A 17,103-nucleotide genomic window follows, 5' to 3' on the forward strand; every position below is an offset into this window, starting at 1 on the left:
ATCCTGGCAGAAACTATTTTACCAACCCACGGCCATAAATAAACCTGCTGGGTTTGTCACTTGCACTTTTGATTAATTGTTCCCAATTCTTTTTCACTTCAGTTAAAAATGTACTTTCAAACACTGCCTATATTTTAAGCAGCTTAACCATGAGCTTTATATGAAATTTAAAGTCTGTTAATGACTCACTCCTGTCAAGTTCACATTGTTGTGCCAAATTTCTCTTTTGATATTAAAGAATTTGTCAACAACTTACTTTTTGCAGCCAAACTATAGTTAAGAAGTCAACATGAAAACAGGCTACATAGTATGAAGGAAAAAAATCAGGAAAATTGATAGAAGCATCTTCAAATGAAAATAATTTCTATGCCAACAGTTCCACTTTTCTAAAAATGTGTATGTAATAAACCTTACTCCAAGAACTTTTGTTTTTAATCCAGGTTATAGTTTAACCTCTGGATTTGTAAACCAGTACATACAACATCTGTTACTATCATAATTACTTTGCCACTGCCAGATACATATACCAAGCACTGTTAAAACAAAATTGAGTTTATAATTGCCAAGGATATATACAATGCATATTTAAAAAAAATGAACAGCACATTTGTTTTCCAAAGTCCTTATAAATTATGCTTCTTTTGAATTATATATTCCATAAATCTATAACATTTGGTTTAAAGTAAAAAAAACTAAAGGCTAAAAGTCTTACTAGACTAACCAGTAAAAATGAACTATAATCTTAATGCAAGCCCTGAAATATTTTACATTTAATTTCTGCACAGCAGGATACAGTTCTTTTGTCACTATTTTTTATGGGACTAGCCTGCAACTCAAATAAGACAAAATTCATAGTCTTACCAACAGTAATAGACTTTTAATTCAGTAACCTCAAGGCTTTTTTAATCACCCAACATCTTACCTAAACTAAGCATAAACTGAGATCTGCCAAAGCCGATGTCTCCTTATGTGAATTTGTAAGTGAGCTAAGGGGTAGGAATTTTTCTGTTGCCAACTCCCCACCCTGACAGAAGTTACTACTGTTCCAGACAACCTGGGAAACTGCAGGTGCACCTCAACTAACCAGCAGGGAGACTACTCTGTACACCCATCAGATTTGAAAGATCACAGTCTTCTAAATTACTTTCTCAAAAGTATGTACAGAACTATACAGGGCTTCCATCGTGTCTTGGAGGGAAAATAAAGAGAACATGAGTGGAATATTTTAAATATTGAGATTGAAAATCAGAAATGTCCAGAAAAAAAAAGATCATAGACAATGAGAACAATGGAATTTCTTTCTACTCTTTACATAGCAAACTTGCATGGCTAAGAAGGTTCTCTTGAAATGAATTGTACTTTTAACAGGCCACACAACAGCTGCTCTCCAATCTTCAAAGAAATATGTTTAGTTGTAAAAACTGCAAATATCACCACTGTATTTTATAAAATTAGATCCAATTTTATTAAGGATTTCAAATTACACATTTCAGACTTCTAGAATGGAGAAGAACCATTTGGGGAGCAACCAAATGTCATAATGTACACTGACCCCCATGTGTCCGTCCACAAAGCACATTCCCATTATATAAGAACCACCAGCTACCTGATCACTTTGGCAACAGCTACTTCCTAAGGAAGAGGGAGGGAGGGAAAGACTGTGCTAGCTCCTTAAATTCACTTCACTGAAAGTGGGAGTCTATCCTTAGGTTACAAACTTTAATGGTCAAGAAAATAAGCTGTGTTTAGATGAACTATGATTACAGAAACTAGCACAAACCATCTAAGAGAAAGCAACCAATCATTTTCAAAATAAAGGAAATATTATAACAGGTTAAGGATTTCCAGTAGTTAAAAATCTCAGGAAGAGGTTAGGAAGTGTTCACATCCTAAGATCTCAATACTAAAATTTCACAAAAAGAAAAAAAAAATCTCGGTGTAAAATAAATTTTATTAACAGCAGGAATGATAGACTGCCCTCCAAGCACAATCCAATTAACATACCCTGTGAAGAAAAGTTCCTTCCCCAAAATGAACAGTAATTAGCCTGAGGTATTTTAAAAGTGGCTCTCAGCATCTAAAACTTGTATCACTCTCCCCTCTGCAATGGCCTCATTACCACTTTGGGATTTATTAAAACACCTGAAAAGGGGGACCCACTAAAAAGACAGTCTTTAAATTGTACAGTAATTTCAAACTCTAGTTTAATTCTCCAAGCTCAGTGTGAATATAATGTTGAACATCACACTTGTGGTACAGAGGCCTGATTTTTTTTTTTTTTTGAGCATTTAGTAAGACTGAAAAAGTTTGTGAGAATTACCCCAATATGTCTTAACATATCTGTGAGGTAGTTAAATCAACAGTACTACCCATTCCTAATTGTCCACAGTAAACAGAAGCATGGCTGAAGGATACACTACCCATCCTTGAGCACTAAGTATTAGAATAAACACAGACGTCAAATATACTTAGTTTTAACAAATGGAACTTAACCTTTCTATTAAAAAAAAAAAAAGTATCACTTGTTACCCTTTAAAAAACACATGTCTATTACCTCTTCCAAAGTTGCTCACTATGGAAAACTAGGCATCCCTGAACTCAAGCTAACCCTCCAATAGCCTCAATCAGTACAAACTGAGACATCACCCTGTGAGGGCTAAAACTGTATTATGTTTTTATTTTAGGCTATAAAACAAAATTAGGCAAACAAACAAGAGAAAAACTCAAAATAGGTTCAAATGATGTAATTCCATCTTTTCCAGGAAAGCAGAAGGTAGGCCCTACCACAAAGAAAAGATATTTAATTAATGGAGGTTAATTTTCAAAGTACATTTAAATACTATCAGATTAACTTCTGAAAAGAAAAAAAAAAAGAAAAAAAAAAAAAACAAGCAATGACAACAAAAAAACCCTAGGGTTTGTTCATCTTGCTATAATGACTATGAGTTGACTTCTGTTATAATTGTATCATCTGAAATAGAAAACTCCCTTAATAATCTCAGTTATTAGGTTCTTACTGGAAATTCTTAACCACAATTTTCCTTTCTCCAACGTGTCAGTCCCTGCATCACCTAACATAAATGGAAGCATTAGCTGATACAGGCAGACTTCAACCTGTTCTACCAGCTGACAAACAATTTTGGTTCTTGAGGAAAGAAAGAGCTACAGCAAACGTGTTCAACAGTTGATTTCCATACTTGTATTCCAATAGGTACATGATGAAACATTCCAGAAGAACCAAACTGCAGCATCAATAACATGCACTAGAGAGGATTTCTGCATTCAACAGATCTGACAGAACTACAGTTGGGATGCTAGGCAGAACAGATTGGTCTTTCAAATAGCAATTTCCTTTCCTTTAAAAACTTACTGATTCTACCAAGAAAATACAAAACATAAGGCTGTAAGTAAATGATAGTCGTATTTAGGCTATTACAGGGTAGGCCGTCCTCAAGGCCACAGACATCCTGCTTCACTGCTGCTTGCACTCTGCTGGGTTCTGATCCTTCTGTTAAAGGAAAACAACAGGTCAATCTATCTTCTACCTACTTTGTAGTTTTCAAACAATAATTGCTTTAATTATCACAGTATTTCAAGCCTTACAAAATTATGGTGAGAACAAGTGATATGGGATAGCAACAAATTAATGTTAGCAAGTCACTGAAGTATACAATAAAGCTTTGAGATAAATTTTAAAATAACCACAGTGTTGGACATTTTGTCTATTTGTCTTTATTCCTACAGCTATTGTTTACATTTAGCTACCTTCTCATATTTCACAGCAAATGATCAACGAATGAAATAAAAGAAATTCTATCTATATTCTCAAGGAGAAGCAGCTTTTACTAACCCTAAAATTCCCAAGAATTGTATACTGGGACACTTTTAGGGACTAAATAAAATGGCTGGGAGAATCCAACACACAGGACTGCTCCAAAGCACTCCTGCATCCAGATATCCTTTAGCTGACTAATTCTCACGCTCCTTTGGGTAGAAAACAATCTGAGCAATACGCTTCTAATCCTTAAAAAGAGGCCCAAATAATGAGCAATGAAGGGCAACTCATCTCTTACTGTAGTCTAAGTTCAAAGGAAAAGAAACAACACTGGCTTCGCTCACCTTGGGGTCATAGTCAGGATCATTTTCCTCATCTCCTTCTTCTTCCCCTTCCTATATTAAAGTTCAAAATGCATCCATGAAGTAGGTACATATTAGGAAAAATTGGCTCATAATGTATGGAAATTTTAGTACAAGTTACTCTATGGGTCAACAGACTTTCATGATTACAGAGTTTGTTGATAATACAATTTAATTTGTAAACTTCTAACATGAAAAATTTCCCAACACAACTTGAGACATCCAGACAGGTTTTATTGAAAAGATTTACTGCAGCCAACGTTGGAAAAGTTTACTGCAGCTTTTGACTTCTTCAAAGAGCTGATAACCCTGCAGCAGAACAAAATTATTTGAAATAAAAAAAAAATGTTGCTGAGTTTTGCAATTTATTTATTGAAACCTTATACATACATTGTTTGGCTGTAGAATTCTAAAATCATATTTTCCAAAATTTATCCCAAATCACAGAATGATTATAGCAAAGGAATACATTAATCACTCAATTTGCTCCTCAATGTGTTATACAGTGAATTATTTGCTCATTTGGTAAACATTACCTCATCAGCTTCTTCACCTTCTTCATCATACTGAAATGAGGAAAAGACAAGTACAAGTGTGAATGAGTAACAAGTGAGTATTGCATCAGTAATACCCATTGTTTAGAACACCAATGTAATAAGTTAAAAAAAAGCAACTAGAAATGTCATTAACTACAGATAAATTCCCCAGCTCTGTGCTAGCTACAGGTAGAATCTACACTTCCTGTACAAACATGATGAACACTCCAAAGAGTTCTAGTTGTTTCACCAAAATAGATCAAAAGGTAACCAAGTTTCATCAACTCAATAATTGTTCTAACAGAAAATAAATAGGAAAGTAAATGAATCCAAATATCCTAAAAAAGACTTCTTCTAAATTGAGAGGTTATCCAAATGATTAATGGCACTGCCAATGTCTTCTGTCACACTGCTTTTGTTTTGACAAACCCCTCACCCTAACTGTGTCTTATGGTGCCCTCCACCTATGATGAGCAGCAGGGCTCAGGTGCACTCACATCATCGTCATCATCCTCAATAGCCTCTCCAGTAAAGTACAGCACTGATCTTGGGATTATCCGCTCCCGTAAAAAGTGACCAATTTCAAAGTCTGCAGCCAGTATGGCTTCAGCATCATCATCCTGTTAAGAAAGATTGTTGTGAGACTTAACCTTGCTCTCCCATCAATCTTGACACTAAACAGAAAACTATTACATAGGGCTTTCTGTTTAAAGAGCAAGAGGAAAAAGCAAGTTTGCTACATCAGGGCAACTTTCCTTTGGAAATACTGAAAATGGCTGGGAAAATGGCTCAGCAGTAAGGCTCAATGGCTAACAGTACTGGCTGCTCTTGCAGACCCAGGGTTCAGTTCTCAGGATTCACAAAGCTGTGGCACAACCAATGGTGAGTCCAGTTTGGAGTCTATGCCCTCTGACTCATAAAGGTATCAGGGACACAAATGGAACTGGCAAACTAATACACATAAAATAATACTGAATCTTCAGCAGACTGCAGTGGTGGTACATGCCTTTAATCCCAGCACCCGGGAAACAGAGGCAGTGGATCTGTAAGATCAAGGCCAGTCTGATGTCAATAATTGAGTTCTAGGCCAGCCAGTGCCACAGCTAGCTGCACCAGCCCATACTGTAATTTAAGGCTTAGCTCTTTAATTTATTGTATACTAAACTGAATAAACAACTCACCAGATCTCCGTTCTCAGGAACTGCAAAAATGAGAAAAGAAATCCAAATGTGAAAACAAAATAAAGTTTACACAAACACCCATTTACAACCAAAACTAAGACACTGCTTACCTTCAGGAGGGGCAAAAAAATTAAAGAAAGAATCATTGGAAACTGTTTTAGTCACAGTACGAACTGTCCCACGTCCCTTGTGTTTCTGCTTCTTTTTAATGGTTTTCAAAGTGACATTCTTTCCTTTTTTCCAATCTATCTGGCACCTTAGGAAACAAAATATATACAAATATCTGACTGCTAGATTTTTAGGAGAGTTCATATGTCAAATTAAAATTTGAGGATAATTGTCCTAAATAGTAGGAAAAATTTCTAAACAAAAGTTTAAAATCAGCCAGGTGTTGTCTCGACCCCCCCCCCAAAAGATTAAAATCTGTATTTTTTTACAGCAGCAAGTGAATCTTCCCCAGATATACACGTATTATAGCTAGACCCAGAGGAAAATGGCAGTCTGCAATGTCTGGCAATGTACAAACCTGACAGGATACACAGGGAATGCAATACTGTAAGCTCTGCTTACAATTAAACACAAACACCGCAGTACGATTAACTTACCCTGTACAACCCATAATTTCTGGTCCATCAAAAGAGAAGGGATCAGAATCATCTGGTTCTGACCTCATCCTGTACGTCTTTGTTAACACTTCATTAGTGAAATATTCATTGGGTTCAAAGTGAAATTCTAAGATAAAACTCTTTAAGAGAAAACAAAGTGAGGCATTAGTGAAGTCTGGCCTATGGTTTGTAAACATACATTCCAGTCTAATGCCACCCTCATGCTGACATACAGCCTAATAAGAACATAAGAGGAAATGCTAGTTAGTGTCCCCTTTCATTCTCCCCACACAGACCCTCACCTCAACACATGGAAAGACTGCCTTTATTCATAGCTCTGCCCACAATTGGCACAGGAGGGTTATTACCTCATCTCTCTCCATCTACCTCAAGTCCTTTCCAGACATACTCTTTAACACAACCACCAAAACCAAACATGCATGTATTTAGGGAGCACCTAGTATCAGCTGTAATTCCATACCTCCATCACTAACTCTAGAATACCATCTATTGAAAACTTATCAATAAAAACATTACAAAAGTATAAGTTTTTTTTTTGTTTTTTTTTTTTTTACCATAGGTTGGCCAGCATCTGAGAACTTCACTTTGATATCTTTCAAGTGCTTCAGAATAGGTTCATCATGTTCCTTCAAATTAAAATAAAAATGATTATCTAATTTGGTATATCAGGGTCAGTGTTGTCACTAAATAAAAACTAATAACTAAAGGCAGTATCTGTTACAGTGAATTTTTGTAGAGAAAGTATGAACCATAAAACTTCTCCACCAGATTATGAAGCTACCTTATACTGACTGACCCATATGTATAACACAAAAATCTAAAAAGGGCCATTCTTTAAAATGTTTCCTAACTATATCTGACGCCTTTTCAAACTGTTCCCTTTCCACTTTGGTAAAGCAGAAATGCAATATGCATTCACTACTGACTCCCAGTGATTCAAGATAGGGTAATGGCCCAAGAAACGTGAGGCTGTTTCCCAAATGTTAACAACTCTGCTGGTTTTCCAGGTAATAAGACATTTCTGAATGAGCTAAATAGTTAGAATTATCTATTTGTTTGTTTGTAGCCTGTCCTGGAACTCACTCTGTAGACCAGCCTGGCATTTTACTCAGAGATCCACCTGCCTCTGCTTCCCATGCGCCACTACCTGGCATATTCCATATTTTAAGATGCAATTTTCCCCTGGATTAACAAATTTCAAGCTGAAAACATTTAAGGTAATATAAATGAAACACCAATATTTTCTCACCAACCCTAAACCTTCATTCAAAAGCATAGGAAAACAGGAAGGTACTATAATTATGAGAAAGAACCAACTGACAATGCTCAAAGTTTTAAAATACTTTAATAATCAAAAGTATATATTTATATATATACTTATTTATATAAAACTGTATTTATATAAAATTATACATAACGCCTTTAATCCCAGCACTCGAGAGGCAGGCAGAGGCAGGCGGATCTCTGAGTTCCAGGCCAGCCTTGTCTCCAGAGCGAGTGCAAGGTTAGGCTCCAAAGCTACACAGAGAAACCCTGTCTCGAAAAACCAAAGAGAAATGTCAGACTTCTTTTAGGTAAACAGATGATTTTCTGAATTAAATTTACCTGAACCATATCACTGAGCAAATCAACATTCTTAAAAACTGTCAACCAAAATTCAGGAATTCCTTTAGGGTCTTCTTTTTCTTCATCCTTTTTCTCGTCTTCAATCTTGGCCTTTTCTTTCAGTTCCTCCTTGAAAAATGACATAAAACAATTGAATGAACAATTAGGTATAGATATTGATAAACCTGTATGACCCCTTAATTCAGACAGTGGCCTAGGTCTAATTTCAACAAATTCACTCATTGCAAACTTCAGTTTCATAGAAATCAAGAACCACAAGGCAGATCATGGGCTGTAGGGACACCGTCAAAAGCAGAGTAAGTAAGCCACGCAAACAGACCTGCCCAGTGTTTAGCCCAACACTCCCTGCCAGAATGGATTACTTTCGCTAAAAGCAGCACTGCTAAAGAGAAACACAGCCACTAATGTGGCCCTGGACTTGTCACAGCTGTTGTTCTTCACCAGTCACCATGAAGTTGAAAGGAAACTACTACACAGAAAGCTCAGACTGCTACAAAAGCAGACAATCCCAGGCTAAAGTGCTCATCCACATTACACACACACACACACACACACACACACACACACACACACACACACACACACAAAGACATTTCCAAGGTGTGAGATCCAAGAGACAGAACTTCAACTTGTTTACAGAGTAAATACCACATGCCGTCAATACACATACTTCTAAGAGCTCCTTATGGTCCTATCACCTCAAAGTACAGGAAAATACTGGCACTAACCGAAATTTCTTCCTCCTCATCTGGTTTCCATTCACATTCTTCTTCTGTAGGTTCATAAATTGCATTAATGATCTCAAATCGCTGAAATTAAAACAGAAAAAAGAACTTGTATAAAAAATTAGCACCCAAACTTAAAACTGATTCTGGTTAGTTAAGGGCTCATAGATTTAATTAGTAAACATGACTCTTATTGATGCTTTCACGAATACCTCTAGCTACGCATGCCATTCAGACATCTAAATAAACATTACAAGTTTGCTTTCCCAAGTTAGTTTAAAAAGTATAAGCCATTACCTTATCAAATAAAGGCTGATAGAGAACAGCGTATTTCCTTTCAAGATCATGAACTTCCTCGTAGAACTTGGCTTCTATCTGTGCACATTTAACTTGAAGGTTTTTGAGGGCGTTCACCCGTCTTTTGACTACTTTAGGCAGGCTGAAAGTTTAGAAACCAGTTACATAAAAATCATACAAAAACACAAGCCATATTTTATTCACATTAAATTTGAAACAAAATTCTTAGTTGAAGCAAGGAATTTAAAATTCAAACAAGAAATATAGATCCTTTTATTATAAGTAGAGTAAATCAATAGAAAAATCAAAACCACTGCGAAACTGTAAGAAAGTTCAGTATAAGCAGACTCTCAATGGTAAATGCAATAGAGTGCATAACAAGTTGGAGAACAATCACTCTACCTCATCTGTATTCACTAGGCCAAAAATGAACAGACATGGACTTTAGAGGAATGAGAAGTTCCACTTTCTAGATTTAATTTGGAACTTACATAAGAACATTATGAAGAATATGCAACTTTCAAAGCACCTGTTTGGTGTGTTCATTATTTAAATCACAAATTCAGGAACCCTCCCTTGTAGCTTCATCCAAAAGTTCACTCAAGTAAGACACACTTAAAAGTTTAGAAAAAAATCTGAGCAATACCCAAAAAATTTTCTATTCAAATTTTTGTAAAATAATTTTCTTACCTAACCATTAAAAGTTAAAATTAGGACATTAACATTCAACTAGATCAGTTTTCTGCATTTCTTACAATTAATTCCATACTAGCCTAATGGCTTTTGGCTTTAAGCTGGAATTCTCGAGAATGTGCAGTCAAAGGTACAGATCCAACTCATACAACACTGTGGGTGTGTTAGTGTGTGTGCTCAAAGAGAAAAAAAAAAAAATGGAAAAAGGGGGAGTGATGAAGTAGCATGGGCTGCTAGTTGTTTTCCTCGCTCATCTCAGGAAAGCAGGCAAACACACCTCCACAGTCAATTTTTAAGCAGTTTGCTGTCTGTCTCTAATTAGTACAATACAATACAATAAACTAAAACATGGGGGAAAGTTGCCTGAAAGCAAGTTGATGACAAGCTAGGAGAAACTATTAAGAAAAACTTTAGACTCCGCTCTGCCCTTGGACACTACGGCCTCTTCCTAGTCCTAGTCAATAATAAACACAAGGTTTCAAAGGAAAAAGTCAGTAATTTATAAGAGAATCAAATAAAAGCTAAATACTGTTTGCAAGACAAAAACTCTTACAGTCTGAAGAAATGATTTCACAATGCTGGTCAAGATAAATGTACATTAGGTACATTAGGTTTTTCCAAGAGGTAAAGCATATTATTTAAAGCAATTTAGTTAAAAAGTACAATAATACTACATAAGGTATATTAAATTGAACTTTTGCCTTGAAGGAGAAAACAATTATTTAAAGCAGTACACATCTTAAAAATATTCAGCAAACTATACAATAGAAACTCAGCTATTTATAAACCAGGGAAGAAGGGAATAGCTGCAAAACAAAGGAAGGCCCAAATAATGAAAGGTAGCTCCAGTCAGTCCAAACATAATTTCACTCTCAGGACATATCAAGCTGAGGCTCACAACTGCTTATAACTCCAGATTCAAAGGGATCCCACACCTCTGAATCCCATAAGGGTGTTCGTACATAAGTATGCATACACACACATAACACAAATAGAAAAATGCTGTCCTTGGTCTGGAGTGACACATGCCTGTGGTCCCAGAACTTGAGATATAGACAGGCTGCCAAGAAGCTACATGGAAGCCTGAGGCCAGATTAGTCAATCTGGGTTCATGTCTCAAAACAAAACGCTGAATTTAACAAACTTTAGCTTATGGTATCAGATATAAAGACATACATAATTAAAATAAGAAGGCTAGAGTTTGTGTCTTAATGCTGGGGGTAAAAAAGTACAGCCAGAGAAACTACAAAATACATAGACTAGAGTATAGACACACACAGCCATAAACATTTAAAATTCAGTCTATAGTGGGAAGTGGAACCCATGTTTTTCACATATCCTTTCTACAACTTTTCAGACCAAGTGAACTCTTACTGCACAGAATTAAAGATAGCTCAAGGAATACAATTATGCTGAGCTACTATGGTCAGAATGCTTTCTTCACTCTATAGTTGGGAGAGCGATACATAGGTCAAATTACAACACTGGGGGGTTTCCACGGATTAAATTTGGGTAATCAGTTTTCCATCATTTGAGTACCAAATGCCTTCCTTACCTATCTGCTGCTACCTTGATGTGCCCCCTTCCTAGTCAGTATTTACAGAAGAGTTATAAAAACAAAAGAGGGTGAAAGAATTGGCTCAGTGATTAAGAGTGTTTACTGCTCTTACAGAGGACTCACAAGTTCATTTTGCAGCACCCATGTTGGACTGCTCACAACCACCTGTAACTCTAATCCAGGATTTATTGTCCTTTTCTAACCTCCCTAGGCAACCACACATGCATATAAATAAGAAAATAAATCTTTAAGAAAAAGAATGCTAAGGCCATGAAGGACAGATTAAACTGAGAGGCAAAGCAAGTATACAGACATGGACAGAGACAAGTGAGAGAGCAGCCACAGAAAACACTCAAAAGAAATTCTTTTTTTTTGTTTTTCGAGACAGGGTTTCTCTGTGTAGCTTTGGAGCCTATCCTGGCACCAACGCCCGGCTCTCAAAAGAAATTCTAAGTAAATTAAAGTGGGCACTCAGGAGGCAGAGGCAAGTGAATCTGAGTTCAAGGCCAGAAAGTTCCAGGACAGCCAGGGCTACATACAAAGAGAAACCCTGTCTCTAAACTACATTCTACATACATGTTTACAAAACAGTAACCAAAAATTGACACTAAAGAACACTTGGACAGTCGGGTGTTGGTGGCGCAAGCCTTTAATCCCAGCACTCGGGAGGCAGAGGCAGGCGGATATCTGTGAGTTCAGAGACCAGCCTGGTCTCCAGAGCGAGTGCCAGGATAGGCTCCAAAGCTACAGAGAAACCCTGTCTCGAAAAAACAAAAACAAAAAAAACAAAAAACCAAACACCTGGACAGCTTATGCTGGAGGACATATAGTAAGGGTAACAAACACTCCTTGTTGGGAGTGCAAATTTATACAGCTGTTGTGGAAATCAGTATGGTGGTTTCTCAGAAAATTAGGAATCAGCCTACCTCATGGACCCTGCAATACCACTTTTGGGCATATACCCAAATGAGGCACATTTTACACCACAAGGACATTTTGCTTAACAAAATGTTCATAGCAACATCTGTCATAGTCAAAACTATATGCCCCTCAACCAAAAATTGGATAAAGAAAATGTGGTATGTGGGGCGGTGGTGGCACATGCCTTTAATCCCAACACTGGAGAAGCAGAGGCAGACGGATCTCTGTGAGTTCAAGACCAGCCTGGTCTACAAGAGCTAGTTTACAGGACAGCCTCCCAAACCAGAGAGGCCCTGTCTGGGGGGGTTGGGGGGAGTAAGAAAATGTGGCACATTTTATACCCAGAAAGACAAATATAGTATATACTCACTCATAAGTAGATACCAGACATAAAGCAAAGGAACTCAGCCTACAATACACAAGTCCAGAGAAGCTATAACCCTCTTCCAGAAACAGATGGAAGCAGATGCAGAAATCCACAACTAACCATTGGGCTCCTGGAGCACAATCGATGTGAAAGAGGAGTGATAATATGAACAAAGGAGTCAAGACCATGATGGGAAAACCTACAGAATCAGCTGACCCAAGATAGTGAGAGATCACTGACTCAGTTCTGACAAATGGGGAACCTGCATAAATCCAAACTAGACTCCCTTAATATAGGTGACAATGGTGCGACTGGGACAATATTATGAGGCCACTGGCAATGGGTCCAAGATCTAACTCTAATGCACAAACTGGACTTAATAGAGCAAATTCTATATGGAGAGATACTCTGCTCAATCTAGACATGGGGGTGCCTTGGTCCTGCCTCAAGAGATGATGGAACAGACTTAATAGACTTCCTGGGGAAGGCTCACCCCCTGAGGAGCAGACAGGAGATGGAGCGGGGAAGGAGGAAATGTAATGTAAAAAGAAAAATTAATTAAAAAAAAGAAAACTTGGGCAAACCAAATTAGATTTTAAAATAAAATGGTGGCTAGGTGTCATAGCACACTCCTTTATTACCAGTACTTGGGAAGAAAAGGCAGGCAAGATCTCTGCTGTGAATTCTAGGTTAGCCTGTTCTACCACAAAGGAGAGTGAGAGAAGGCTAAACAAGACCAGGGTTATGTTGCCAGCTTTCCCACAGTGGCTAAAAAGGCTTTCAAAACAAAACCCTCTTCTGACCTCCATAGCCATCAGGCACACAATCTCACACAAGCAATACTCATATACACACAATTATTTAAAAAGTAGCCCCAAACTCCCCAAAAGCATTTAACTCCAAATTCAAGAGTATGTGCAGTTTTTATTTATTTTATACCTTAATGGAGTTGTTAGCCGGGCGTTGGTGGCGCACGCCTTTAATCCCAGCACACGAGGGAGGCAGAAGCAAGCGGATCTCTGTGAGTTTGAGACCAGCCTGGTCTACAAGAGCTAGTTACAGGACAGCCTCCAAAGCCACAGAGAAACTCTGTCTCGAAAAACAAAAAGAAAAAAAAAAAGTTGTTGTTGCAGTAAACAGAGAAAAAAAGAAGCATTCCTGGGCTTGAGAGAGGGCTAAGCAAGTGAAATCTTGGTTCATAACTATTAACAACCCATGAAAGTTTCCTTGTACACGTAAGTATACACACATATATAAGCTTATCTCACAAGTGATGTAACATACTAATTTATGTTTATTCCTAGGTGATGGAGCTAGTTTTTGACTTAAAATATACTCTTGGGGTAGCAGTACTACTGGATACACTATTAATTTTTTAAAAACAGCATTTTTCCACATAAGCAGGAATACATTATATAAAATACTATTTAACCATAAAACTGAAGTATAACATGTGCTTATTATAAATACAAGTATATGGATGAGATGGCACTAAAGATAGACGACTTTGTTAATCTACGAGCTTCATTGTAACTGACAGCAAACATTCTTGAGTTAAAATTGAGAACCCTGCCAAACATGTGGGATAGGTGTAGGCAGTGTAGCTTTTGGGTAGTATTTACTCATAGGACAGTAGGGAAGGAAGCATCCTGTCAGTTAGACAAGGACAAAAGAATGTCTTGACCAACATGAAGACTGCTTAAGAGTTCAGATTATGGAAGAAACTCATTGTCTCAAACACATACTATGAAGCTATGCTGCTAAATGTGTCAAAAGACAAAAATAGACTAAAAGACCATTGAAATCAAAGTATTCTACTCACAGACAAATTCAACTCTATAAAAGAACTTCCTACGATAAACAGGTGGTACGTGTATAAATGGAAAATAGTTTAGTAAGAACTTACTATATATAAAAAGCAGGAAGGAATGAATGTTTACCTGTACCAGACCAAGAAGGCAATTAAAGACCTAAGAAGAGTTCCTCAACAATTTGAATCCACAAGTCATCAGCACAAAATAAAAAACACCACCCATTTTGCTAATATAAAAATTAAGGACTTCTGTTTCTGAAGAACTCCATAGACAGAGTAAAAATAGTCAACCCCAGGCTCACCCATTTGCTGAAATGAAACTCCAAGTTTACTGGGAAGCAGAAAATGCAATTACAACAAGATCATACCTTTCTAAGCTGGTTGAAAAGAAAATCTACAAAAAGCCAGATGCCAAATTTTGGCAGACATGGAAGATAAAGCCACCTTCAGACTAAACATCTCTGGAAAGAAACCCCAGCATTTACAGAAACCTAGCTACAAGTCTTAAAGATGGTTTGCTCTAAGTAGGAATTCTACGAAAACAGCCCAAAGAAATTCCTACAGTTCCTAGGGGGAGATACAGAACAATGGGCACCATTCCAAACCAAAGAAGCAGGCAACAGAATAGCAGACACACAGACCAAGGAAACATTCCAATAAGCAGGATAAGGATAGCAGACATGGACCTTGAAATCAGAAAACTGAATTGTGCAGCATGTGAAGTAATCCGTATTTTAAAGACAAAGGAAACCTGTATTTCTAATTCTGTACATTTAACAAACTTACTAAGCAAGTCACAGAAATGGCTAAGACCAGTTTACTTCCTGCAGACTTGAACCAAGTCAAAAGACTCAACCTAATCAGAGCTCTATATTCTTATCTCCACAAAACCTTATACTAGATACTAACATACATTAGTGTTCCATGATCACACAGGTAAACTCCAATGGCTTTTTATAGAAAGATAAATAAGGAGGGAAGAAAAAAGAAGGAATTTGTACCTTTCAATGTATCCTGTTGGTGTGTCTACCAGACCATCCAGTCTTTCCTGAAGGGCTGCAAGAATCTGAGGATTTTGCATCATCTGAACAGTCAGCTGACGCGCTTTTAAAAAGAAAGGGGGCATTGAAAGAGGGATTTGTGAAACCGTTTCTGCTGTTTCCACTGAACACCAATCATCAAGTCTTGCTAACAGGCCCATAAAATGCTGTTATGAGGAGTAGAAACGTATAGGGTAAGCTAAGGAAAACCCAGCACTTAGAAAAGTCTGGGTTTCTAGTGATATTTACCACACCAGATTTCTCTAGGCTATTATCACAAGCACAATGGACAAAATCCTCTCTAATCCTGGTATCTTACATTTCACCACTGTGCACTTGGGGAAGCTCAAAGCTTTGCCCTACCCAAGACTCGACTAGTCACCCAAAGGGAGACAACACTTACCAGAAAAAACCAAGTACACTTTAGGCCAGAGAAAAATGAAGGTGCTATCTGAATGTCTGTGTTAGATGCTTTTATTTTATGTTCATTTAGTTTTTGAGAGTAAAACAAAATCATTCAGTTATAGTCTTGAAGATCAATTTGCTTTTAATAATAATACAATAACTAGATGATACACAGCTGTAGTAACAGGCATTTAATAAAAACAATTAAAAGCAACTGAAAAAAATTTAGGAAAGAAGGCAGGAACTATTTTCATAATGAAAATTCACGTGACTAAAAATGAAAAAGTGAATCACCTGGTTACCTGAGTACTCCTGGAACATCTACCCACCCCTACTCCTTGTACAAATTCTGCTAGGTAAACTTTCACAGGTTCCACATATATTTAATAAATGCTGGTGTTTAACAGAGTGAAAATTTAAAGATACATACATTACACTTTGTATGTAATTAAAAAGTAAACATAGTTTAGAAGCATTGCCAAGTAACTCCCACTTCCACCCTCCCAAGTTTGACACAGCTAGGTGCTCTCTAGCTCCAGCAAGGGGGGGGGGGTGAAATGTCAATGAGTTATCACAATCATCTCTTGCTTATTGCTTCCTCTTACACAAAAACAGTTAACTAAACTCAAGGAATTATCAGGAGATAAAGGACAATGGACAAGGGTCCAGAAAAGGGAGACAGTTCCTATTACTCTCCTCTTGAGGACACATGACAGCAACTGCTGACTCCTGAAGTAATTTAAAAGAATACCTTTGATTTTTGTTTCTTCACCCATTTCTTCTTCTTCTACTTCTTCAACGTCATCCAAATCTTGATCAAGTTCAGACTGTTCTTTGCTACAATGTCATAGCATCACACCATAGTTTAAATATATGAATTACAAAACAAAATTAGAGAAACTTGTATTGACTTTCTAATAAATAAGGTTCTTTCTAAGGACAGAAATTCAAAAGTAATTGTTTCCTAACTATAATATGCAGACAAGTACTAATTAAAGTACTTCACACCTCCACTTAAAACCATCTAGCCAAAAACAAGCTTCAAGCTTTAAAAATGCAGTTTAGCAGGTTTGTGAGCTCAGGTAGCATGTTTTCAAACTTGGATTCAGTGACAGCATCCTTGCAGCTCTGTAATGAAGAGTGCTATCATTTTACACAGGGCGGCAAAATACCAAGAT

General features: G+C 37.1%; 1 protein-coding gene across 4 annotated transcripts in view; it reads right to left on the reverse strand.

Moving 5' to 3' along the window:
* Positions 1 to 1,933: 1,933 nt before the first annotated feature.
* Positions 1,934 to 17,103, reverse strand: part of Nap1l1 (nucleosome assembly protein 1 like 1) — a 28,550-nt gene continuing 13,380 nt past the window's right edge. Inside the window, exons 3-16 of one of the 4 annotated variants that reach the window (XM_027392421.2) lie at positions 16,677 to 16,762; positions 15,482 to 15,584; positions 9,129 to 9,270; positions 8,835 to 8,915; positions 8,086 to 8,214; positions 7,035 to 7,106; positions 6,460 to 6,599; positions 5,965 to 6,110; positions 5,855 to 5,874; positions 5,171 to 5,293; positions 4,674 to 4,703; positions 4,120 to 4,170; positions 3,437 to 3,508; positions 1,934 to 2,780 (exon numbers count right to left, since the gene is read on the reverse strand). In XM_027392421.2, coding sequence (XP_027248222.1) covers positions 3,473 to 3,508; positions 4,120 to 4,170; positions 4,674 to 4,703; positions 5,171 to 5,293; positions 5,855 to 5,874; positions 5,965 to 6,110; positions 6,460 to 6,599; positions 7,035 to 7,106; positions 8,086 to 8,214; positions 8,835 to 8,915; positions 9,129 to 9,270; positions 15,482 to 15,584; positions 16,677 to 16,762 — 1,159 coding nt within the window. In that variant the 3' untranslated portion in view covers positions 1,934 to 2,780; positions 3,437 to 3,472. Of the gene's footprint in view, positions 3,509 to 4,119; positions 4,171 to 4,350; positions 4,447 to 4,673; positions 4,704 to 5,170; positions 5,294 to 5,854; positions 5,875 to 5,964; positions 6,111 to 6,459; positions 6,600 to 7,034; positions 7,107 to 8,085; positions 8,215 to 8,834; positions 8,916 to 9,128; positions 9,271 to 15,481; positions 15,585 to 16,676; positions 16,763 to 17,103 lie in introns of those variants that run through there. The other 3 variants (XM_027392420.2, XM_027392422.2, XM_027392423.2) reach the window with 3 other exon arrangements.

This window comes from Cricetulus griseus (genome assembly GCF_003668045.3).
Source record: "Cricetulus griseus strain 17A/GY chromosome 1 unlocalized genomic scaffold, alternate assembly CriGri-PICRH-1.0 chr1_0, whole genome shotgun sequence".
In the NCBI taxonomy this organism is placed as follows: Eukaryota; Metazoa; Chordata; class Mammalia; order Rodentia; family Cricetidae; genus Cricetulus; species Cricetulus griseus.